Raw genomic sequence first — 27,655 nt, 5'->3', positions numbered from 1 at the left:
CATTGCAACAAAAAGAATAAAATACTTAGGAATAAACCTACCTATGGAGACAAAAGACCTGTATGCAGAAAATTATAAGACACTGATGAAAGAAATTGAACATGATACAAACAGATGGAGAGATATACCATGTTCTTGGACTGGAAGAATCAACATTTTAAAAATGACTATACTACCCAAAGCAATATACAGATTTAATGCACTCCCATTCAAACTACCACTGGTATTTTTCACAGAACTAGAACAAAAAATTTCACAGTTTGTATGTAAACATTAAGAGATTCTGAATAGCCAAAGCAATCTTCAGAAAGAAAAACAGAGCTGGAGAAATCAGGGTCCCTGACTTCAGACTACACTACAAAGCTACAGTAATCAGGGCAGTATGGTACTGGCACAAAAACAGAAATAGAGATCAATGGAACAGGAGAGAAAGCCCAGATATAAAACCACTCATATATGGTCACTTTGTCTTTGATAAAGGAGGCAGAAATATACAATGGAGAAAAGGCAGCCTATTCAATAAGTGGTGCTGTGAAAACTAGACAGCTACATGTAAAAGAATGAAATTAAACACTTCTTAACACCATACTCAAAAATAAACTTAAAATGGATTCAAGACCTAAATGTAAGGTCAGACACTATCAAACTCTTAGAGGAAAACACAGGCAGAACACTCTATGACATAAATCATAGCAAGATCTTCTTTGACCCACCTCCTAGAGAAATGGAAATAAAACCAAAAATAAACAAATGAGACCTAATGAAACTTAAAACCTTTTGTATTGCAAAGGAAACCATAAACAAGACAAAAGGACAACCCTCAGAATGGGAGAAAATATTTGCAAACGCTTCTGACAAAGGATTAATCTCCAAAATATACAAGCAGCTTGTGCAACTCAATATGAAAACAACAAAACAATCCAATCCCAAAATGGACAGAACACCTAAATAGACATCTCCAAAGAAGATATACAGATTGCCAAGGAACACATGAAAGGATGTTCAATATCACTAATCATCAGAGAAATGCAAATCAAAACTACAATGAGGTACCACCTCACACCGGTCGGAATAGCCATCATGAAAAAAATCTACAAACAATAAATGTTGGAGAGGGTGTAGAAGAAAGGGAACCCTCTTGCACTGTTGGTGGGAATGTAAATTGATACAGCCCCTATGGAGAACAGTATGGAAGTTCCTTCAAAAACTAAAAATGGAACTACCATACGACCCAGCAATCCTACTACTGGGCATATATACCCTGAGAAAACCATAATTCAAAAAGAGTCACGTACCACAATGTTCACTGCAGCACTATTTACAATAGCCAGGACATGGAAGTAACCTAAGTGTCCATTGACAGATGAAAGGATAAAGAAGATGTGGCACATATATACAATGGAATATTACTCAGCCCTAAAAAGAAACAAAATTGAGTTATTTGTAGTGAGGTGGATGGACCTAGAGTCTGTCATACAGAGTGAAGTAAGTCAGAAAGAGAAAAACAAATACTGTATGCCAACACATATTTATGAAATCTTAAAAAAAAAAATGGTTCTGAAGAACCTAGGGGCAGGACAGGAATAAAGACGCAGACGTAGAGAATGTCCTTGAGGACATAGGGAGGGGGAAGGGTAAGCTGGGATGAAGTGAGAGAGTGACACGGGCATATATACACTACCAAATGTAAAACAGATAGCTAGTGGGAAGCAGCTGCATAGCACAGGGAGATCAACTCGGTGCTCTGTTTCCAACTAGAGGGGTGGGATAAGGAGGGTGGAAGGAAGATGCAAGAAGGAGGAGATATGGGGATATATGTATACGTATAGCTGATGCACTTTGTTATACAGCAGTAACTAACACACCACTGTAAAGCAATTACACTCCACCAAAGATGTTAAAAAAAAAAAAGAAGAAATATAAGGTAGACCTTACATAACTGATTCGGTTATGTGGACTATATTTAATTATATAAATTAAACCAAAGACTTTGAAAAATTGATGGATTAGTCAATTTTAGAGGAGTCCTGAACTTTTAAGATATACGAAGGTAATATGCACATTTTAAAACTCTTTTTATTCCACAAGCATTCTAATCATTTATTCTATTCTAAAAATAGAATTGAATACCACCAAGTTACTTGAATGGCAAGAGAGTTAAAATAGAAAAGTTCCAAAGATTTCAAAGAGAAGCAGACAGATCAAAATCTTTTTGTTTTAATGTTTTTAAAAATGTATTTTGCAATTATAAATTGGTTTTTACTGTAGTAATATTTTAAATGGTCCCAAAATATAGGAATGGTTATGAAAATTATGATATATATATATAACATTATGTAGCCATCGAAAATGTTTATGAAGATCTTATAACATCATGAGAAGATGTTTGTTGCAATGGTAAAAGAGCAGAACTCAAAATTCCATATATAGTATAATCCCAGCTAAATTTTAAAAATCATTTAGAAGAAAAAAATATTAAAAGGAAATATACCGAAATGTTAACAGGAGATGTTTGAGTAGTGGAGAAAGGGCTTGTTTTCCTATTTTTTTCTCTTTTCTTTATGACATTTACAATGGAGAAAGTATAACATTAATTTTTTCTAAGTTCTATACAAAGATAATTTTATAAGGTCACTTAATCTATCCATTACTGAGGTAACAGAAAAAAGCATTTAAACAAGTCATCAAGCTATCACATTTTAAGTGTAAAATTCGGTAAAAATTGGAAGAAAGCAGGCAAATTCTCACCTCAAGGCTGATCATTTTAACTTGACAACTGAGTTTTAATGAAACCATTAAAGTAGACTTCCCAGGACTTCCATGGTGGTGCAGTGGATAGGACTCCGAGCTCCCAATGCAGGGGGCCCAGGTTCAATTCCTGGTCAGGGAACTATATCCTACATGCATGCTGCAACTAAGAGATCGTATGCCACAACTGGGGAGCCCTTGTGCCACAACTAAGGAGCCAGCAATCCGCAACTAGGGAGGCTGCCTGCTGAAACTAAGGAGCCCTGGAGCCGCAACTGAAACTAAGGAGCCCATGTGCCGCAACTAAGGAGCCCACCTGCGGCAACTAAGACCTGGTGCAACCAAATAAATAAATATTTTTTTAAAAAGATGTTTAGGGGGCTTCCCTGGTGGCGCAGTGGTTGAGAGTCCGCCTGCCAGTGCAGGGGGCGCAGGTTCATGCCCCGGTCCAGGAGGATTCCACGTGCCACGGAGCAGCTAGGCCCATGAGCCATGGCCACTGAGCCTGCGCGTCCGGAGCCTGTGCTCTGCAACGGGAGAGGCCGCAGCAGTGAGGGGTCCACATACCACAAAAAAAACAAAAAAAGATGTTTAGGGACTTTCCTGGTGGTGCAGTGGTTAAGAATCTGCCTGCCAATGCAGGGGACACGAGTTTGAGCCGTGGTCCGGGACGACTCCACATGTCACGGAGCAACTAAGCCTTTGCACCACAACTAATGAGCCTGTGTTCTAGAGCCCGTGTGCCGCAACTACTGGAGCCCGCGTGCCACAACTACTGAAGCCTGCGCGCCTAGAGCCCATGCTCTCCAACAAGAGAAGCCACCGTAATGAGAAGCCCGTGCACTGCAACAAAGAGTAGCCCCCGTTCACCACAACTAGAGAAAGCCCATGCACAGTGACGAAGACCCAACGCAGACAAAAATACATAAATTTTTTTAAAAAGATGTTTAAAATAAACAAAGTATACTTCCCTATCAAAATCACAGAGAAGATAATCACTAGACAAAAAGATAGAAACAAAAAACAACCTACTACTGAGTTTGTATTTTCCAAATCATACATGTGAGTTAACTCACATAATAAAGGCTGCCAGCGTTACAGATAGCCTGTGTTTATTACATGTTCCTCATAGGCAAAATAGGAAAATAGTGTGGTCTTACTTGTGAAATATGATTGATTGAAGACTCCATCCTTCGAAGTTGGGACGCCTGGATATCCAGCATCTGCAGGACATTGTTGGCCAAGGTATTTATCAGATAGGCAACACTTGCTAAGGACTGGGTGGTGTAGGCTTTGGTTTCTTCTAGGGCTCGCTGCTTATCTGCTGACTAGAAAAACAAAAACAATCATTACTTCAAAGATAACCCATTCTATAGATCTAATCTTCAAAAATACTCATCAAAACCATTATGTTGCTGAATCTACACACACTAGTGTAAAATTCTTTGAAAACTAGTTATCAGTATTCATGTAAACCCAACAACTAAATTATTGACTTGACTTCACTAATATTTTCACGTTGAATAGTTTCATCTTTGTACAGATGCAAATAAAATCCTGAAGCTGTTGTTTAAAAAATGAGATCCGATGGATATTTTGAGTAATGACAGCAAGTACAGTACATAGCTTCTCAAGGTCACTGCTTGGAAAGGTAGCATTGATTTGAATGAGTAAATTCTGGCGTACATTTTTCTACTTTCCTGAATTCCTCTTTTCCTTTCACTCTAACATGTAAAATGCATTTATAAAGAAATGTCTGTTTAAAGTAATAATGACAAAATAATAATGATAAATAAAAATGACGAAGTAAATAAAATGGTAATAATCATGATAAATAATGATAAATTAAAATAAAAGGACACTTTCTTCCCAAGCATCTTAAGTATTATAACCCTATGGAACATAAACTGCCACGTATCATAAACCCTACTTGAAAAACGGAGAGTACACAGTAAAAAGTGGTTAAGTGATTATTTCCAAGGTCACAAAGGAAAGCAATTGTAAAGTTACATATTCTATACTGCTGGCAAACACCATTTTCTTGCCTTAGTTCTACAGAAAGACTCTACGGTTCAGTAAAATGTACACAAGTGTCTGAATCAGAAACCTTTTATCTTAATGTCAGTTCTACTATTACAGCATGTCATATTTTAAGCAGTTGTGAACATCAAGTAAGATAATGAATGTAAAACCACTTTCTAATACTATAAATCATTATATCTAACAAACGTCATTACCTCTTTGAGTAGTCATTAACTGTTCAAAGTCCACTATGTCCCACTCTCCCCTCTCCCACACCGTTTAGGACTCTAAACTTCTTTAGGACTCTAAACTTCTAAACTTAGCTTAGAAAAACAGTCAAATAAGAAAAAGACACAGACAAGGATGTACACTGACAGTTAATGGTGAAAAAGAAAAAAACATGAGACTGATTAAACAATACATTCATATACTACCTTTATGCAGTAATGAAAATAGTATTGTTATGTATTACTGATATGGAAAAATATCTATGAAATAACTAATTGAAAGAGAGCTGGTTACAAAGTACCTTAACACAATCATCCTAATTTTGTAGGTGACTGTGTATAAATGTAAGCACGAGAAAAAAGTCAGAAAAAGGCCCAAAATGTTAACATAAGTTTTCTCTGAATGTTAGGAATATAATTTGAGTCTTTTAATGATTTTTAATATGGTCTATTTTTTTTTTTACCTTGGGCATAAATACTTGTTATCAGAAAAAGTAAAGCTATATTACTTTGTAAAACCATAATGCATGCATTAATACAAAAGAGCAAACTCTAAGTGCTCTGTCCTAGTTAACTACTCACAAGGAATATTTGTAAGGAATAAGAGCACCAAAACAATTTTTTTAATCCTTCTGAAATGTATTTGCACACTTATTTAAACAATGATTTGGGGCTCAAGACATTTTTCTTGTTATTTCTAAGCGCCAAATGAAGCTTTAAAGTGTTGAGGCTGCTGCATGTCTGCTGTATGGATAAGTCAACCCTCGGACATTCACTAAGGTTTTATAAGAACCTAATTTTACAAGAGCGGATATTCTAAGTTTTAGAGTTTTGTGCTTGCTTCAGCAGCACATATTCTAAGTCTGAGATTGTTTTCCTATAAAGTTAAGTGCTGAATAAAAACCTGAATAAATGCAAACAGAACCTATTTAAATAAAACTGATATCAAAATTGCTACTTTAACCTAGAAGCCTTATAAATGACAATGGAGAAGCTACAATATCTTATTTTACATATAAGAAATAGTGAACAACACTGTAATAGAGGTTATTTTGTAATTCTTAAACAATGTATGATAAGGAAACACCTGTGACTATATTCTTATCTTTTGCTACAACCAAGTTTAATTATCACAGTTATAGTTCATGCATTAAAGGCACTATGACACCTCAACCCAGTTATCTAATATTCCTATTTAAATGGGATTAAGTTCCTGAAAAAAAGAAGAAATTTAGATAAAGGAGAAAATTATCATAGGCTTATAGAGGAATATTATAAGGTATGCTATGGTAAGTACAAACAGTCCTATGAGAAAAGATTCTTACATAGAATAAAGTGACTTATTGCCAAGAGCCATCCTAGGCAATGATTAATCCTTCCTACTTTGTTATTTCTTCACCTTCCCTCATGATACTGACTTCTTATCTCTACAAGGGGATGTTCCCAAAGACTCTTGTCTTTAGACTACTCTTCTTGCTGTACTTGCAACCCTTAGAAAGAAATTTCACTCCTTCCTTAGCTATCACTTCCAAGCACAGAATTTTTAAATCTATTTATATCTTAACTTCCATCTCTCCCAAACCCATATTTCTGTTTACATGGCACCTCACCATGTATAATGTGCCGTATCAGTATATCTATAACTCACCACCTTCCCCAAAACTACTTCCTCCTACTTTTGTTAATAACATTATTACTCCATCACCTCAGATATTTTCCAAGTCTCTGTATCCTACACCTAATCCGTTTACATGATCCTTATATTCTATCTGTGCCAACATATCATTTCCTTTCTTTCAATTGCTACTGCCTACATTCTACTTCAGGCCCTCGTTATCTCTTGCCAGGACTACTATACCAGTTTCTAGGTCAGATTGCAGTATCTTACACGTGGTCCTGCAGATTCATCTTTCTAAATCAGTTCTGAAACCCCCAGAGCTTCATCTTACCTACTTATCATTTACAGTCTTCCTTAATATGGCCTAGAACTTATCTTCCATTCAACCCTACTTGAACCTTAGATTACAGTTTAATTAGACTTAACGGTTCACAAAACAGACCTTGGTTTCTTACCTTTGTGCGTTTGCCTATTTTCTTCACCTGAACACATCAACTTCACCAACAACCCATCCCCTACCTTATCATCCCTGATTGTGATACTGATCATTTCTTACTGAGAATTCCCACAGGATTTTGTTTTCAGGTTTACAGCACATACTTTATAATATCGGGCTGGCCATAAAGTTCGTTCGGGTTTTTCGCAAGGTGTTACGGAAAAACCCAAATGAACTTTTGGGCCAACCCAATATGTGCATGTTTCATTGACCCAAACTCCCACACCCCCTAGTGGAAAGCCCTTGAGGGTAAGTATTATGCTTTCACATCACATTACACACAGGCATTACATATTATCTGTTGAAGTGTATCTACCAAAATGTTCCAGAGAATCAAAGTTACTTCTATCACCCAATAGGCAGTGAGGGTGGGGAGGAAGAAGTGATATAAGAAAGATTTCTTTGACCTCCAGAAGCTTTGGCACCATCCATGGTACTCATGCCTTACTGTGTACCCCTAAAAAGAAAGTTCAAACTTGTTTTTCAATTTGATGTTCTAGGATGGGTGCTGAGAAATATGAAGAATAAGAACGTTACACCCTCTAGAGCAGCTCAAGACTGCAGTATTATTACCACTAGGTTACTACCATTATTTATTTTTCCTTTTCACTTCTACTAATAGGAAAACAGATTTGGTAGAGATTTAAGTATATAGATAATGGGGAGGGGGCAGGAAAACAATGATAATATTTAAGACGGACGTGTATGGACATGCAGGAGAGAATTTTCCTCTACAGATCACACCCTTGAGATCTACTGTCTGTTTCTTTCTCTTCTCCAGCAGTAAATCTCTCACCCACTCTAGTCCAGCCTGTTACTCTACCTGGAAAATATGTAATTATTTTTGCTCTGGGTATAAACTATTACCACATTAGTTAAAGTACAGGTACTAAGTTCTCATTCAATCAGTTATCTAAAGTATTAAACAATTTCTTCTAGACCTGCCATGATTAATTTCATTTCATCAGTTCATTTCAATAAACCCTTATTGACTGAATGTATATTACATGACAGACATTGTACTATGTACTAGAATATGAAAATGAAACACGTTCTCTGCACTCAAGAAGATTTTAGTCCAATACAGAGAAAAGCATATAAAACAGAAAATGTCAATGCAGAATGGTCAGGGATATGAATGTCATCCAACTAGGAACACTATCTTATATGACCATCCAAGTGGAGTCTCACAGAATAGAGTTAATCCTGCCAAGCAGGAGTAAGAGAAGATATTCCAGGCAGAGCAAACAGCCTAAACAAGGGCACAGAGGCATGAAAAAGATTCTTGAATCCAGAACACATGTAAGTTTGGTATTATTAACATATCATCAGTTCACTACTGCCCCTACTTTAAGACTGAGACATGTGCTGAAATTTAAGATTAGTATAGTAACTATCCGTTTTCTTTCTCACAAAATTGTTAAGAAATTAAAATATCACACATATAATTAACCTAGTAAGGTCATGGCAGAGTCATAGCACCTGATTCAATAATGGGGCTGAGGAGAGGGGAGTATTCTTAGATTACCTATTTACTGAGCTTTCAATTCTGCATTCCAAAAAATCTTGTTACTAAACCAAATTGAAAAGAAAGGTCCCATCACTAAATCTCACAGAAATTAAAGTAATAGCTTCTAAAATATATGCCAAGGGCTTCCCTGGTGGCTCAGTGGTTGAGAGTCCGCCTGCCGATGCAGGGGACACGGGTTCGTGCCCCAGTCTGGGAAGATCCCACAGGCCGCGGAGCAGCTGGGCCCGTGAGCCATGGCCGCTGAGTCCACACGTCTGGAGCCTGTGCTCCGCAACGAGAGAGGCCACAACAGTGAGAGGCCCGCGTACCGCAAAAAATAATAATAATAATAAAATAAAATATATGCCAATCATTATATACAAATAGAAAAATTTTGCCAAAAGACCATACAAAATATTAGAAACATACTTATATCTTCAGAATTATTCAAATATTAATTTCTATGATGCCTAAAAGGGAATATATTCATTTGCTTCCAAACTCCTGGATGGAGAATGCAGTCTCCAAAAAAAAAGTATGGCATTCAAATTAGAATGAGTCATACAAGTCATAGTGAAAAAGAGCAAAGCACAATTAGATAAACATGGACAGTTCACCAAGGAAAGAACACAAGACAAACATGAACATGGGAAAACATTCAGCCACACAAATGATGGGGGAAAAAAAACGACAGAAACAAAGCACCATTTTTACCAAGTAATTAACAAAAAAGTTTTAAAGAGCATACCTGCATCGTTTTAAATTTGCTTTGTGGTTGTCTTGCTTTGGAAGACGAAGAAAGAGAAGCACATGCGATGAATGCCAAATACTCTTATGAAAGGAAAAGTAATACTGAACGTGCCAGGAGACTGCAGAAATCAAGAGAAAGGACTGTTTTAAGAGGACAACATGGTCATGCTACTAAGAAGAAAGATGAGGTCAGAAAAGTATCCAGTAAACAGCTGTGGCAATATGGAATTGCTTAATGAATTTTTAAAAAGCATTTTTAGCTGAGCAGTAGTGTAGAAATCAGATCAGAATGAATTTTAAGAATTGAGATGGATGCTGGGAAAGCAGCCCTAAGGTCCACAAAGCCGTGGTTCATTAGAGATGCCACTTAGATGTACAACAGGAACTACCAAGGGGAAAGCCGGATGTAGGCGTCCAAAGCTCAGGAGAGAGGTCAGGGTGGGAAATAAACACTTGTCATTGGTGTATAGATGGTACTTACAGCATGAACCTAGAAGAGGATACCTGAGGAGTATAAACCCAAATCTGAGAATTCATCCCTGGGGCATGCCAACATTTCAAGGAAGGACTCTCCTAAAGAGAAGCCAGCAAAGGGAGAACAAAGGAGCAGCCAGTGAGGTAGAAGGAAAGCCTGGGGAATGTGTAATCATGGACTTAAGAGAGGAAAATATTCAGGGGAATGTTTTCCTTCAGCTGAGTTGAAAGCTGCTGAGCAAAAAAACAAGATGAGAACAAAGACATGGATCCAACATGGTGCTCATCAATGACCTTGACAAGTGACACCTCAGGGGACAGACTATCAGGTGCAGGAAGAACTAAGTTTGAGTACCTCAAACCAGAGGACAGAGCAACATGGACTCCTGTCCTCAGAGGAATATGGACGATCTTCCCCCAACGGGATCATTTGTGCTTGCGTTGGAAAGATGAGTCTGATCTGGATGCATAGCTGTCTAGGGTGAGACAGGACGTACACAGTTTGCCCAGCCAAGGAACCACGGAATCAGGTCTCCTGGGAGGAGCAAAAACCAGGTGAAGCAGAGAGCACATGGCGGGGAGTTGTGGGTAATACAGCTTGAGCTTCAGTAGAATCTGGTCATGGGTATCTGGAGCTAGCTGGAGGCCCTGACTTCCTGCTCCGGCAGGAGGACCTGCCCTTGAGGAACATGGTGATGGTAATGGGACAGCCCAAGGAAGAAGAGGAGCTGAATGTGTGTATGTTGTAGGGCAGGGTCCGGGGAACGGGGACCAGAGGGAGAAGAGGTGCCTGGAAGGAGGACCAGTCTGACAATCTCCTTCTTCCTTCAAGTGCCAATGCCGGCTCTCACCACCTGAGGACATCCTTCTGGAGCCTTTCCAAAGGCATAGTTTAGAGGTCCATCCTCCCCACTCCCATAGGCCCATGCTGACTCTGGCACAAAAAAATGCTGCCCCTAGGGCAAACTGTTTCTAATTCTCACCTGAACAGGTCCTGTTGGTATTTACAACTACAACTCCTTCATGATTTCTCTTTCATTCTGAAATCCTACAACACCCGACTTGTATTGAGTGTCTCCTGTATGCCAGATGACTAAGCACATACCAGCATGAGTACTGAGTGGAGGAGGTGGCGGGTGGCAGGCCTCTCCTGGGTGGAGAGGGTGGCCTTGTGGATTTCAGTCTGATGCTCCCACAGGTGTCGGTGGTTGAGTAACCTCCCTCACTCTTTATCCCACGTTCTCCGGGAATTCACCTCGTGAAACTGTCCTCTCTTCACTATACACTTGGGCCCAGCATGTCCATCCGGGGTTTTTACGTTCCATTACCTTTTCCATGTTTGGGAGCTTTCATTCTACAGATTAAAAATATTGTTTTGAAATTAAAAAGAAAAAAAGAATTGAAGAAAGCACATATAGACAACTCTTTGTAAAATGTTTGGCCATACAGCAAATTAAAGAAATAGAACGAGCTAGAAGAGAATATAGTGTTAAAGAAAGGTTTATTTTAAGGTGGGAAATACTAGAGCAGTTTTACATGCTGAGATAAACAATCTAATGAGACAGGAAAGGTGGAAGAGGCAAAAGGGTTTAAGGAAAGGAACAAAATATTTGAAAAGGGGAGAGCTCAAATGGAGTGACTAGTCTTTGATTGGAGGAGAACAGTTCTTTTAGAAACTGTCGTCTTTGCAAAAAACAAAAAGGAGAAAGTTGCTGCAGTTAAAAGGTTTATACGGCTTCCCTGGTGGCACAGTGGTTGAGAGTCCGCCTGCCAATGCAGGGGACACAGGTTCGTGCCCCGGTCCAGGAAGATCCCACATGCCGTGGAGCGGCTAGGCCTGTGAGCCATGGCCGCTGAGCCTGAGCGTCCAGAGCCTGTGCTCCGCAACGGGAGAGGCCACAGCAGTGAGAGGCCTGCGTACCGCAAAAAAAAAAAAAAGGTTTATAGATTTTAATCTGGAAAGATGAAGATTTAGGCTAGTAGCTTTAATCTCTGAAGTATGAGGCAGGGCAATATATAAAAATGAAGAGGGCAGAGAGATTTGTGGATATAAAAAGAGAAGAAAAAAAAAAAAGAAAGACATGAAGATAAGACATATTTATCTCAAGGCTTCCCTGGTGGCGCAGTGGTTAAGAATCCGCCTGCCAATGCAGGGGACACGGGTTCGAGTCCTGGTCCAGGAAGATCCCACAGGCCGCGAAGCAACTAAGCCCGTGAGCCACAACTACAGAGCCTGTGCTCTAGAGCCCGCGTGCCACAACTACTGAGCCCACGTGCCACAACTACTGAAGCCCACATGCCTAGAGTCTGTGCTCCGCAACCAGAGAAGCCACCACAATGAGAAGCTCACACACCGCAACAAAGAGTAGCCCCCGCTCACTGCAACTAGAGAAAGCCCACACTCAGCAACGAAGACCTAATGCAGCCATAAATAAATAAATAAATATATTTTTTTAAAAAAAGACCATTCTCAATTCTATCTTACTAAAAAAAAAAAAAAGACATCTTTATCTCAGAAAAAACAGGGAGGATTAAACGAGATCATGTATGCCAAGAATTTAGCACAGAACTTGGCACAATAGAAGAGCTCAATAAATGATAGACCTTTTTATGTTATCTGATCTCCAGATGTAGAAAATCTTTTAAATATAAAGCAATGGTCAGGAAGGACAACTACGATCTCCAAACCTGCTATATTATAAAAGTTTTTAAATAATATAATAAAGCTTCAAAATATAGACAAGCAAATCAAAACCCTACACCCAACAGGGTAACAAACATGTAAATTTAAATACACAAATTTAAGACAGAAAATTTAAAACCAACTCTGTAAACGACAGTTATATTGAAAAGACGAGCCACAAACTGGTTTAAAATATCTACAAAACGTATTTGATAAAGAACCAGCATCCAAACTACGCACGGAACTCTTAAAACTCAACAGTAAGAAAACAATCAAATTTTTTAATGGGCAAGAGATCTGAACAGATACCTCACCAAAGAAGATATACAGATGGCAAATAAGCATATGAAAAGATTCAACATTATATGTCATGAAGGAATTGCAAACTAAAACAACAAAATACCACTACACACCTGTTAGAACAGCTAAAATCCAAAACACTGACAACACCAAATGCTGGAGAGGAAGTGGAAGGAGAACTCTCACTCATTGCTGGTGCGAATGCAGAACGGTACAGCCACTTTGGAAGACAGATTGGCAGTTTATTACAAAACTAAATACACTCTTACCATATGATGCAGTAACCATGCTCCTCAGTATTTTCTCAAATGAGCTGAAAATTTATGTTTATACAAATTTTGCACAAGGATACTCTTATCATATGATCCAGCACTTGGTATTTTCCTAAAAGAGCTGGAAACTTATGTCCACACAAAAACCTATATATAGATATTTATAGAAGCTTTATTCATAATTGCCAAAACTTAAAAGCAACCAAGATGTCCTTGAGTAGGTGAATGGAGAAATAAACAGTGGTACATCAAACAACTGAATACTATTTAGCACTAAAAAGAAATGAGTTATCAAGCCATGAAAAGACATGGAGGAATAATAAATGTATATTACTAAGTGAAAGAAGCCAATCTGAAAAGGCTACATACTGTATGAGTTTAACTATATGACATTCTGAAAAAGGCAAAATTATGGAGACAGGAAGAAAGATCAGTGGTTGCCAGGAGTTTGTGGAAAGGGACGGGAGGGATAAATAGGTGGAACCCAGGAGATTTTCAGGGCGGTGAAACTATTCTGTATAATACTGTAATGGTGAGTACATGTCACTATACATTTGTCAAAAATCATAGAATGTGAAACACCGAAAGCAAACCCTAATGTAAACTACAGACTTTAGTTAATAATTACAATATTGGTTCAGCTTTGATAATGTACCACACTAGTGCAGGATGTTAATAAAAGGGGCAACTGGGCGTAGGGGTTTAGGGGTATATGAGAACACTCTGTATTCCATTTTTTCTGTAAAACTAAAACTGATCTAAAATAAAAGCCCTATAACCGACATTCTTATAAGACAGTTCTATCCCAGCTACCTTCTGTTCTACTTATTTAGCCCATAGAGGAAAAAAAAAAATCAGTATTTTTGCACCTCCAAACTCTAGAAGTACTAGGTCCTCCCAATACAGCTTACTCTCTTTGCTCCATTCCAGTAGGATTTAACCTTCAGAATTTTCTCAAGAAAAGTCAGGCAGGGCTTCCCTGGTGGCGCAGTGGTTAAGAATCCACCTGCCAATGCAGGGGACATGGGTTTGAGCCCTGGTCCGGGAAGATCCCACATGCTGCAGAGCAACTAAGCCCGTGCACCACAACTACCGAGCCTGCACTCTAGAGCCTGCGTGCCACAACTACTGAAGCCCGCGCGCCTAGAGCCCGTGCTCCACAACGAGAGAAGCCACCGCAGTGAGAAGCCCGTGCACCGCAGCTAAGAGTAGAGCCTGCTCACCGCAACGAAGACCCAATGCAGCGAAAGGAAAAAAAGAAAAGTCAGGCAACAATTTTCATGCCTACTCCCATATCATGCCCAGTTCAGTCAGGATCTACTGAGATCTCGCTCCCTGTGCACAGCTCAAGCATTTCTACAGATTAGCAAACCTCAAACTGAGGATGAAATCTCAATCCTCCTTTTTAGTAGACAACCCCAATTTCTATGACTGATTTTCATAAACCTCTCCTGATATATGTGGATATGAGGGAGAAGCACAGCATTTCTACCACCCTCTTATAAGAAATCTTTATTTGTTTACATACACATATGTAAATGAATGGATATATATACCTATGTATATGTATATTAATGGATATACAGAGAATAAGGGGGTGAAAAGCAGTCTCATCTCTCAGCAGGTCCTATAAGAGTAACATAACAGTCTTTATTAAAATACAGAGGTAATTGTTAAATATTGTCCTCAACTTTGGAGCCTGAACTATAACACCAAGACAACAAAATAAAGTCTCATTTAATATCCTCTTACACAAATAATTAGAAACCATATAAATGTCCAACAACAGGGAAAGAGTTACATAAATTTGGCACAACTATATCATAAGATATTTAGTATTAAAAACTGTTTATGGGGCTTCCCTGGTGGCACAGTCGTTGAGAGTCCGCCTGCCGATGCAGGGGACACAGGTTCGTGCCCCAGCCCGGGAGGATCCCACGTGCCGCGGAGCAGCTGGGCCCGTGAGCTATGGCCGCTGAGCCTGCGCGTCCAGAGCCTGTGCTCCGCAACGGGAGAGGCCACAGCAGTGAGAGGCCCGCGTACCACAAAAAAAACAAAAAAAAAACTGTTTACGGGACTTCCCTGGTGGCGCGGTGGTTAAGAATTCACCTGCCAATGCAGAGGACACGGGTTTGATCCCTGGTCCGGGAAGATCCCACATGCTGCGGAGCAACTAAGCCCGTGCACCACAACTACTGATCCTGCGCACCACAACTACTGAAGCCCACCCGCCGGAGAGCCTGCACGCCCCAACTACTGAGCCCATGCACCTCAACTACTGAAGCCTATGCACTCTAGGGCCCGCGTGCCACAACTTCTGAGCCCGTGTGCTGCAACTACTGAAGCCCACGTGCCTAGAGACCATGCTCCACAACAAGAGAAGTCACTGCAATGAGAAGCCCGCACACTGCAACCAAGAGTAGCCCCTGCTCGCTGCAACCAGAGAAAGCCTGCGTGCAGCAACAAAGACCCAACACAGCCAAACACAAACAAAAACACAACAGGCTCTGCCTTTCTGTTTGCTTTAGAGTTTTCATTCTGTTTTCCTTTACAGTCATCTTCTACACTGTCTCCTGGCCAAAACAAACGAACAAAAAATAACTCAGTACAGGAAAGCAGTATTAAAGATAGTATTATCTCTTTCTTGTTCAGCACCTATTACTGTTTTTTCTGGTTAAAGAATTCCACATTCATGTGGCAAATTCAGTTTGTGGCAGTTGACTCCCATTCTCCCTCCACCTTACCCATGCCACAGGTATGGACACAAGACCCAAGCTTACCTAAAGTACACCAATCCTTTGGACACTGTCTGATTTAGAGGACACTGATTCAAGTTAAGCCAGTAAGAGTCTTCTCTGGAACTTCTCTAACGGATTGGAAAATTAATTAGTTAGCAAAGGTTGCTGTGGTGGCCACAGAGACACATGTTCTGACCTCCCTTCCAGAGACCATGCTTTAGGGAGCCCAGGTGACTGACAGTCACCAGCTGCACCTTTAGAGATGGTGCTCATGCTGAGCCACACTTCTCCTAAGAAATGTATTATTCCTGAATAACAAAGTATAGATCATACTTGAAAGTAATTACCCTGATTTTGGTCCTTCCTGGTTTCATACATGATATCAGCAACAAGAGGCAAAAGAGACTAACAAGGACCCTATTTAATCCCTGTGTTGGGTCAACATTTTCAACTCAGAAGTATCCTGATCTTGGAGTCATGCCCTTAAATGCTGGCCCAGTCTCTAGTTTGCCAAGCAAACCTCCTTTTCTGCATGGTGGGCTCATCATCTGTTGCTTCTTACCTAGCCCATATAATGAACCCAATTCTACTGATCCCCAGGCAATTTGTTATTCTGAATCAGCTCATCCCTAGTATCTAAATTCTCCTTTATACTCCTCTTGCTGAACTGCTACTTTGGCCTGTCCATACCTCTCTGTGCTTACCATCTCTGTCCTCCATCACCTACAGTGTTCTAATTCTTCTCCCCTCACATTTGCAGCTCCTCAACTGTCCTAACCTAAAAACAACTAAATTTGTTTCCCCTCATCATATCCCACTTCCCCTTTCCAGCTTCTCAAAACTCTAAGTGAAAAAATCCTCTCCACCCAAAACTGCACCTTGTGTTTAAAGCATTCTTTATCTTCTTACAAATCAGAACCTTTGTCATTCATGACTTTACATGGCAATACAAACCATTTTTAAATCATTTAAAAGTTTTCTTAAAATCCTAACACAAGATATAGCAACTGAATAGAAAACTTACAAGTGTCTTAAGTGTAAAATCGCTTCAATTTCTAAATACCTAAACCTATATGTACCAGTACATGTACTGTATATGTATAGAGAGTGTCAGTATATATAAATATACTACATATTCTATATTAAGAATATAAGTGGGCTTCCCTGGTGGCGCAGTGGTTGAGAGTCCACCTGCCGATGCAGGGGACACGGGTTCGTGCCCCGGTCCGGGAAGATCCCACATGCCGTGGAGCAGCTGGGCCTGTGCGCCATGGCCGCTGAGCCTGCGCGTCCGGAGCCTGTGCTCCACAACGGGAGAGGGCACCACAGTGAGAGGCCCGCGTACCGCAAAAAAAAAAAAAAAAAAGAATATAAGCTATATACTGTTCTAACTTAACAGATGAAAAAGGTTAATTCTTTCAGATCAAGCAAGGTATGAATTTGGGATCTCTGTGTAGATTCTACAAATGAGAGAAACTATAGGTGGAATTCTCTAACATTTTTCAGTGGGTAGAGGCTTAAAAGACCCAAAGTATCAATAGGTAGATGCCTATCCATGCCCACCCTATCCCCACACACACCACTCCTCCACACACAGAGCCAGAAAAAAGAACAGGCAAGAACTTAGATCAGAAACAACGCTCCCTATGATTTGTAAGTTATCATGTAGCAATTATAAATGATGCAAGCCTGCTATTAAGAACCTTCCCAAGAGGGTTTTCTATCTCGAAATGTGATCTGGAGACATTTTTACTGATAAAATTAAGATGTCATTCATAGGAAGTCAAGTGAAAATGTAATCAGTGAAAATTCATCTATCTGCTTGGGAATTAGAAGATAAGTTCATATGGGATGGAGAGAACTATAAAGACATATGTAAAAGACTGAAAAATTGTATTTAACGTGTCATAGCGGATCACATTTTTATCTAACATTCCCTCCATCTTTATTAAAAAGAGAAAAGAAACTTCTCTCCATCTCATACCCTGGGTGTGACCTACACTAGGCCAATTCTAATACTTTTGCCCATTCTAGGCCACAGTGATTTTCTTCCAGAGAAATACAGATACATCTCTGGATTTCTTCCAACTGATTCTAGAAGAGAGAACTTTCCTTTCCTCTTAGATGTATGAGGTCTGAAACATATGTAAGGCTATCTCACGGGACACGGAGTATGCCTATCTGAAAGGACAAAGCCAACACGCAGAAAGAAACAGAAATGAGAGAGTTTGAGTTCTTGATGCCAGCCATTCCTACGTTTTCACATGGCTTGGTTAGTAACTAATACATTCACATTTTTGTTATTTGTGATTGGGCAGCAGGAGGTGCTGACTGAAGAGGAACTGACCACCACACTCAAGGTACGGTGCACGCCTGCTGAGGAGTTCAGAGAGTTTAAAGACCAGGATGGATGGGGAGACGATAAAAGGGAAGAGGGCAGGGCTTCCCTGGTAGCGCAGTGGTTGAGAGTCTGCCTGCCGATGCAGGGGGACGCGGGTTCGTGCCCCAGTCCGGGAAGATCCCACATGCCGCAGAGCGGCTGGGCCCATGAGCCATGGCCGCTGAGCCTGCGCATCCGGAGCCTGTGCTCCGCAACGGGAGAGGCCACAGCAGTGAGGGGCCCACGTACCGCAAAAAAAAAGAAAAAAAAAAAAGGGAAGAGGACAGCCTGACAATCACAAGTGTCACTAAACTCAAAACATCATGGAGACAGCTTCTTGGGGACAGTGCTTTGTTGACCCTGCAAACCTATGCCACAGACTTAAAAACTGAACAAGATTTATTGAGTAATAAGGAAGTCTACGCCAAACTCAGCTAGAAGGAACAGAACGCTTCACGGATTTCTTATGATCAGAAGATGATCTTACACCAATTGTTGGAACTGACAAGTTAGCAAGGTTCCCTGTTGCCTGAAGGAGCATTATTATGGAAAAGAACATTATTCTAAGCGGATATTCACTGATGCTTGAAAAGGAAAATATGGACCTTTTGCTTTGCTTTTCATATTAAACACCAAGAGGAAAAGTTAAAAAAAGTTTTTTCAAATTGAGTTTCTGTCACTTGAAGCCAACGAATCCTAAAACACTTAAAAGTGTTACTTTTAATAGCTTAATATATACTGGCTTCAGCTCTCAGTAACACGGCATCTTTAAAATAGTTGTTATGTCACCTACCTAGACAACCTATGTATATGCTAACTGGAAACAACTGAGGCAGATAAACTTGATATTCACCTCCACCCCTAAAGTATCAGTGGAGAGAAAAAGAAGGTTACTTTAGAAATAAAACAAAAGATCACAGACTAATCTTTTCGAGATTCAAAAAATAAAGTTATTTGCTGAGATTGTGGTTGGCTATTTCAGGAAAACCTATCACTACAGCCAAAGTGAGGTTTCTAGAAAATGATGAGGATAACAGAAAAGATAGGGCATTTGGGTTCTTATTCTAGCTCTGCTACTATCTTACCAGGTCATAAATAACTCACTTATACTCTCAAGAAATCAGTTACTACTTGTTACATTGGAAAATCTAGACTATTGCATCATTTTCAGCTATAAAATACCATCATTCTTTTCTGGAATTTGGAAGTAGGTCATTTTAGATTCAACTATACATGCTTATCTAAAAAGTGACAGATCACAAGTTTTATAATAGTATCTATTTTAGGTTAGGAAAAAAATAAGTCTGGTAAATTTGACATCAAATTTGTTTTAAAACAGACAAAAGTTTTAAAACACTTTCCTTATTACTTAAAGATGCTCTCCTTTACTCAGTTGCCTTTTTAAACACATTTCAAGTATGGGAGAAAATATTTGCAAATACATGACTGATAAGGAGTTAATATCCAAAATATATGAACAGCTCATACAACTCAGTATTGAAAAAACCCAATTAAAAATGGGCGGAAGACCTGAATAGACATTTTTCCAAAGAAGATATACAAATGGTCAACAGACACATGAAAAGATGCTCAACATCACTAATCATTCACAGAAATGCAAATCAATACCACAATGAGATATCACCTCACATCTGTCAGAATGGCTATCATCCAAAAAAAAGAAAAAAAAAAAAGACCACAAATAACAAATGTTGGCAAGGATGTGGAGAAAAGGGAATCCTTGTACACTATTAGGAGGAATGTAAATTGGTGCAGCCACTGTGAAAAACAGTAAAGAGACATTTTAAAAGAATATAAAACCACAAAAAAGGGAAAACAATTTTAGAAACTCAACCCAAGAGGTCCAAATCTGACTAATAAAAACACAAAAAAAGAAAACACAGCAGAAACATCACACAATTTTTCAGAGTTAAAGAATATAAGACTCCACTAAATGTACTCATCAAATGCTTAGTACAACTGATGGAAAAAGACCAATAGCAAAAAACATCATCATGAGGAATAAATGATCCTACAAGCCTCCAGACAGGGAGAGAAAAAAATATATATACAAACAAAAACATCAGGAAGCAAAATGGCACCTGACTTCTCAAAAGCAACACCAAAAGCTAATAGAAAATGTAGAAATAGAAGAATGTCTTTACAATCTGAGAGAAAATTATTTCCAACCTATAATTCCTTACCAATCAAACCATCAATCTAGTGAAAGTTGAATAAGATTTTCAGCACACTTTTTTTTTTAAACTTTCCATGTACCGTTTCTCAGGAAGCACTGGAGGATGTACATCCTCAAAACAGAAAGGCAAGAAAGGAGGAAGCATGGAATCCAGAAAATAGAATCTACCTCAAAGAGGCAAAGGAAAATCAAAGACCAATGGCAAAGAAAGTTTCTGAGATGACGGCTGGGTTAATAATTCATATAATCCATATTGGAGAAGAACGGCCAAGGGCTCCAAGAAATATACTTCCTGGGGGAGGAAATAAAACTGATATTGGGAGACAATTCTCTGCGGTTCTTCTGCATTTTGTACATTGTGGTGAGCAGACGCACTGATGGCCTTTGTTTCACTATCTTTTCAAGTATGTTTGTACAGAAAACAGTCTTAGAAGATAAAGAGTATCTCCCTCTGGAGCAAGGGGCAGGTATTTTTACTGAACTACATAAAAGATTCAGGTTCTCTAAATTCAGGGTTCCTCCCAATAATGCAACCCACTGCATGTGCAGATATCACCTGGCCTTCCTCATGTCACACTGAGATCAGGGGTTTTAGGAATAAGATCAGGAGTTTTAGGAATATTATTTAGGAATAATAATAAGTGAAAATAAGGATTTTCACACTGAAAGTCAGGGGTTTTAGGAATAATGATACTCTGGCTAATGTTATTGCTGTGAGTAATAAAGTCTTATGTCTCTGACACAGGAGTCTCATGTCTTCTGCCACAGCAACCATAAAACTGTGGCTAGCTAGCCTGTTAGGTCGAAAACAGGGTTAAATTTCAGACCCTTCACAGTTTTTGACCACTGATAGATCACTAATATGCTTTAATATATTGAGATAAGATTTATACATCCAGAGGAAAGTTTAGAGATGAAACAGAGATAGATACATAAGTAATTAAGCCTTCGAAGAAGTGAGGTAATTATTAGCCCCAAGGAAAAGAAAAAATTTGCTTAGGAAAGGAAATAAAATCACCAGTCCACTGTATGATTCAGCTGTGAATATTTACATAGATATAATGGATACAATAAATCCAAACTGCTAGAAGTTATGTTGAAAAGATGGGAAAAAGTATAGGAAAGTGAAGTCACCATTTCTCATAGCAGAATTATCTAAAACTTTAAAAATAGCAACATGAACATGGACACGTGGAAGTAAAAATCAGAAGAAACATAAAAGTTGAAAGAGTCTCCAGACAGAGGGAAATCAAAAGTAAAGGGGGTACTCTTTTTTTTTGGGGGGGGGGGGTGAGGGTGTAGACATTGAATAGAATTATAACCGTGGAAATAATCAAATCTGTGTAATTCAATATGGCAGTCACTAGGCACATGTGGCTATCGAGCACTTGAAAGGTAGGTAGTAGAAATGTAAAATTTAAATTGAATTTCAATTAATTTAAATTTCAGTAACATATAAGGTCAATATACAAAGTCAATTGTATATATAGTAATAAACAATCCAAAAATGAAATTAAGAAATCAACTCCATTTACAATAGGATCCAAAAGAATAAAATACTTAGAAATCATTTTAAAATTAGAAGTATAAGACTTAGACACTGAAAACTACAAAACATTATTAAAATAAATTAAAGAATTAAGTGGAAAGCCATCCCATGTTCATTGATCAGAAGACTTAATGTAATTAAGATGGCTCCCCAAGTTTATCTACAGATTCAATATAATCCCAGTCAAAATCCCAGCAGCCTTTTTGGCAGAAATTAACAAGGCACCCAAAAATTCATATGGAAATTCAAGGGATGCAGAGTAGCTGAAATAATCTTGAAAAAGAACAAAGTTGGGGGACTTCCCTTGTGGTCCAGTGGTTAAGAATCCGCTTTCCAATGCAGGGAATGCGGGTCCAATCCCTGGTGGAGGAACTAAGCCTGCGCACCGCAACTACTGAACCCGCGCACCACAACTAGAGAGCCCGCGTGCCACAACTAGAAAGAAGCCCACATGCTGCAACAAAGAGCCTGCATGCCACAACTAAGACCCAACACAGCCAAAAAATAAATAAATAAATAAATATACACACACATATATATATATATATATATACACACACACATATATTTTAAAAAAGGACAAAGTTGGAGGACACATACATCAAAATTTCAAAACTACAAAAGTACAATAATCAAGACTGTGGTACTGGGGTAAGGATATACATGGATAATGGATTAGAACTGAGAGTCCAGAAACAAAATAATATCTTTATGGGAAATTCATTTTCAAGAAAGGTGCCAAGATAATTCAATGGGGAAAGAAAAATCTTTTCAACAATCAATGCTGAGATGAATAAATGCACATGCAAAGGAATAAATGGAATAAAAGGAATAAAAGGAATATGGGCCCTCTACCTCACAACATATCAAAAATTAACTCAAAACAGATCAAAGATCTAAATGTAAGAGTTAAAACTATGATTCCTAGGAGGAAACACAGGAGTAAATCTTTGTGACCTTGGATTAGGTGATAGTTTCTTAGATATAATACCAAAAGCACAGAGAAAAAGAAAAAATATATATGTTGGACTTCATTAAAATTAAAAACTTGTGCATCAAAGGACACCATCAAGAAAATGAAAAGAAAACCCACAGATGGAAGACAATACTGTCATCCCTCAGTATCTTTGGGGGACTGGTTCCAGACTCCCTGCAGATACCAAAATCCACCACTGCTCAAGTCCTTTATATAAAATGGCATATCCATTTTATATAACCTCAGTATCCATGGGTTCTGCATCCTCGGATTCCGTATCCTCGGGTTCTACCAATTTGATCTGCAGTTCGTTGAATCCACAGATGCGGGACCCGTTGATGATGGGTGACTGTATTTGCAAATCAAATATCTGATAAGTGACCTGTATCCAAAATATATGAAGAATTCTTACAATTAGAAAAGGAAAAGACAAACAATCCAATTTTTAAATGTGCAAAGGATTTGAATAGACATTTCTCCAAAGAAGATATACCAATGGTCAATAAACACATGAAAGGATACTCAACATCATTAGTTGTTAGGAAAATGCGTATCAAAACAACAAAAAAGCCACGTCACACCCACTAAGACGGCTGTAAGCAAAAAGACAGTCAATAACAAGTATTGATGAGGATGTGGAGAAACTAGAACTCTTGTACAATGCTAGTGGGAATGTAAAATGGTATAACCAGCTTGGACAACAATCTCACAGTTCCACAAATAGTTAAATATAGTTGCCATGTGACCTGACAATTCCATTCTTAGGTATATACCCAAGAGAAAGAAAAAATATATGCCTACATAAAAACGTATACATGAATGTTTATAACGTTACATGTTAATATATGTTCTGGTAGCATTATTCATAATAGCCAAAATGTGGAAACAACTCAAAAATCCATCAACTGAGGAATGGATAAAAAAAGTGTAGTACAGCCATTCAGCTATAAAAAGGAATGAAGCACTGATACATAATACAACGTGGATGAACCTTGAAAGCACGATAAGTGAAAGAAATCTAGACATAAAAGGCCACATAGCATATGATTCCATTTCTATGAAATGTCCAGAACAAACAAAAAACCCCAAAAAACTATATTAGTAGTTGCCTAGATATAGGCAGCTGGGAGGATAAGAGTTGGTAACTCAGTGGTATGGGGTTTCTTTTTGAGGTAATGAAAATGTTCTAAAAATTAACTGTACTTATGATTGCACATATCTGTGAAGATACTAAAAACTCCTGAATTATACACTTTCAATGGGTACTTAAATGGTATGTGAATTATATCTCTATAAAACTTATTTTAAAAAAAGACAAAATGATATACTGACATATTACAATATAGTGAACCTTGAAAACATTATATTAAAGAACGCAGACACAGAAAATCACATATGAGTCCATTTATATGAAGTGTCTAGAATAGGCAAATTCATAAAGACAAAAAGATTAATGGTTGCCAGGAGGCAGAGGGAGAGGGGGATGGGGAAATGACGGCTAAAGGGTACAGGGTTCTTTCTGGAGTGATGAATATGTTCTGGAATCAGATAGTGGTGACGGTTGCACAATCTTGTGAATTCAATTAAAAACCCACTAAACCGTACACTTTAAATAGGTGAATTTTACAGTATGTGAAATATATCTCAATTCAAAAAATTTAAATGGCCACAAAGGGCTACTGTACTAGACAGCACAGCTATAGAGGGCGCCTAAATTCAAAGCAGCCTTCGATTAGCAAGAAACAGACTTCTGTTTTCAGCCATTTGAGAAGTAGGTGCTGGGAAGAGAGCAGGAACAGACAAATTTAAGACTAGCAAAGAAGTGCTAAACATTTGGACTGTAATTGCTTAAAACTTTTGAATATAAATTCAGATGAAAGTCCAAAAGCTATAACCCAAGGATGGATGACTTCAAAACAGTGTTTAACCTCTATGGGCATAAGCTTCTGAGTTTATAAAAAGAAAATTAACTACAAGAGCATTTCCCAGACTGTGCTGTAGGTCTTATTAATAGCTACTGGGCATCCAAAAACAGTTTCGAGGACTAATACATTTTGTGAAACACTACATGTAGGTAACTTAAACAGGTTTCTTTACTGCAAGACTTCCCAGAACACTTGAAATGATATTGTGTTTTGTAGGTTCAAAAGGGGCACATTATGCAGTAACTACTTTACAACAAATATTTTTACATATTACACAATTCTGGTTTGGGAAATACTGAACTATATGAGTTATAACGGTTCCACCAACTTTAGAGCTATATGAGTTCGATCCCTGGCCCGGGAATATCCCACATGCCACAGACCAACTAAGCCCGTGCGCCACAACTACTGAGCCTGTGCTCTAGAGCCCGCGTGCCACAACTACTGAAGCCTGCGTGCCTAGAGGCCATGCTCTGCAACGAGAGAAGCCACGACAATGAAAAGCCCACACACCGCAACGAAGAGTAGACCCCGCTTGCTGCAACTAGAGAAAGCCTGCACACAGCAACAAAGACCCAACACAGCCAAAAATAAAAACAAATGAATAAACTTATAAAAACAAAAACAAACAAAAAAACCTATGGGATACTGCAAAAGCAGTTCTAAGAGAGAAGTTTCTAGCAATACAACCCTACCTCAAGAAACAAGAAAAATCTCATAGAAACAATCTAACCTTACACCTAAAGGAACTAGAGAAAGAAGAACAAACAAAAACCAAAGTTAGTAGAAGGAAAGATATCATAAAGATCAGAGCAGACATAAATGAAATAGAAACAAAGAAAATGATACCAAAGATCAATAAAACTAAAAGCTGGTTCTTTGAGAAGATAGACAAAACTGACAAACCTTTAGCCAGACTCATCAAGAAAAAGAGGCAGAGGTCTCAAATCAATAAAATTAGAAATGAAAAAGGAGAAGTTACAACAGACACCACAGAAATACAAAGCATCCTAAGAGACTACGACAAGCAACTCTATGCCAATAAAATGGAAACCTAGAAAAAAAGGACAAATTCTTGGAAAGGTATAACCTTCCAAGACTGAACCAGGAAGAAATAGAAAATATAAACAGACCAATCACAAGTAATGAAATTGAAACTGTGATTAAAAATCTCCCAACAGGGCTTCCCTGGTGGCGCAGTGGTTGAGAGTCTGCCTGCCGATGCAGGGGACACGGGTTCGTGCCCCAGTCTGGGAAGATCCCACATGCCATGGAGCGGCTGGGCCCATGAACCACGGCCGCTGAGCCTGCGCGTCTGGAGCCTGTGCTCTGCAGCGGGAGAGGCCGCAAGAGTGAGAGGCCAGCGTAATGCAAAAAAAAAAAAAATCTCCCAACAAACAAAAGTCTAGGACCAGATGGCTTCTCAGGTGAATTCTATCAAACATTTAGAGAAGAGCTAATACCCATCCTTCTCAAACTCTTGCAAGAAACTGCAGAGGAAGGAACACTCCCAAACTCATTGTAGAAGGCCACCATCACCTTGATACCAAAAGCAGACAAAGATACTACAAAAAAACAAAATTACATACCAATATCACTGATGAATATAGATACAAAAATCCTCAAGAAAATACCAGCAAACAGAATCCACCAACATATTAAAAGGATCAGACACCATGATCAAGTGGGATTTATCCCAGGGATGCAAGGATTCTTCAATAGATGCAAATCAATGAATGTGATACACCATATTAACAAACTGAAGAAGAAAAACCATATGATCATCTCAATAGATGCAGATAAGGCTTTTGACAAAATTCAACAGCCATTTATGAAAAAAACTCTCCAGAAAGTGGGCATAGAGGGAAACTACCTCAACATAATAAAAGCCATATACAACAAACCCACAGCAAACATCATTCTCAATGGTGAAAAAGTGAAAGCATTTCCTTTAAGATCAGGAACAAGACAAGGATGTCCACTCTCACCACTATTATTCAACACAGTTTTGGAAGTCCTAGCCATGGCAATCAGAGAAGAAAAAGAAATAAAAGGAATCCAAATTGGAAAAGAAGAAGTAAAACTGTCACTGTTTGCAGATGACATGATACTATACATAGAGAATCCTAAAGATGCCACCAGAAAACTACTAGAGCTAATCAATGAATCTGGTAAAGTTGCAGGATACAATATTAATGCACAGAAATCTCTTGCATTCCTATACACTAAAAACAAAAGATCAGAAGAGAAAATAAGGAAACAATCCCATTCACCACTGCAACAAAAAGAATAAAATACCTAGGAACAAACCTACTTAAGGAGACAAAGGACCTCTATGCAGAAAACTATAAGACACTGATGAAAGAGATCAAAGATGACACAAACAGATGGAGAGATATACCATGTTCTTGGATTTTAAGAATCAATACTGTGAAAATGACTATACTACCCCAAGCAATCTACAGATTCAGTGAAATCCCTATCAAATTGCCAGTGACATTTTTTACAGAACTAGAACAAGAAATCTTAAAATTGGTATGGAGACACAAAAGACCCTGGATAGCCAAAGCAATCTTGAGGGAAAGAAACGGAGCTGGAGGAATCAGACTCCCTGACTTCAGACTATACTATAAAGCTACAGTAATCAAGACAATATGGTAGTGGCATAAAAACAGAAATACAGATCAATAGAACAGGAGAGAAAGCCCAGAGATAAACCCACACACCTATGGTCAACTAATCTATGACAAAGGAGGCAAGGATACACAATGGAGAAAAGACAGTCTCTTC

The 27,655-nt window shown here is 38.7% G+C and overlaps 1 protein-coding gene across 5 annotated transcripts in view; it reads right to left on the bottom strand.

Moving 5' to 3' along the window:
- ABI2 (abl interactor 2) overlaps positions 1-27,655 on the bottom strand; it is a 104,582-nt gene that overhangs the window by 69,940 nt on the left and 6,987 nt on the right. For all 5 annotated transcript variants that reach the window (XM_082840814.1, XM_082840815.1, XM_082840816.1 and 2 more), the window contains exon 2: positions 3,909-4,076. In XM_082840814.1, coding sequence (XP_082696940.1) covers positions 3,909-4,076 — 168 coding nt within the window. The remainder of the gene's footprint in view (positions 1-3,908; positions 4,077-27,655) is intronic.

Source organism: Leucopleurus acutus (assembly GCF_964270905.1).
Source record: "Leucopleurus acutus genome assembly, chromosome: 6".
Classification (NCBI taxonomy): Eukaryota; Metazoa; Chordata; class Mammalia; order Artiodactyla; family Delphinidae; genus Leucopleurus; species Leucopleurus acutus.
The sequence above is the reverse complement of the archived record's forward strand: the minus strand, read 5'-3'. Positions and strand labels throughout refer to the sequence as shown.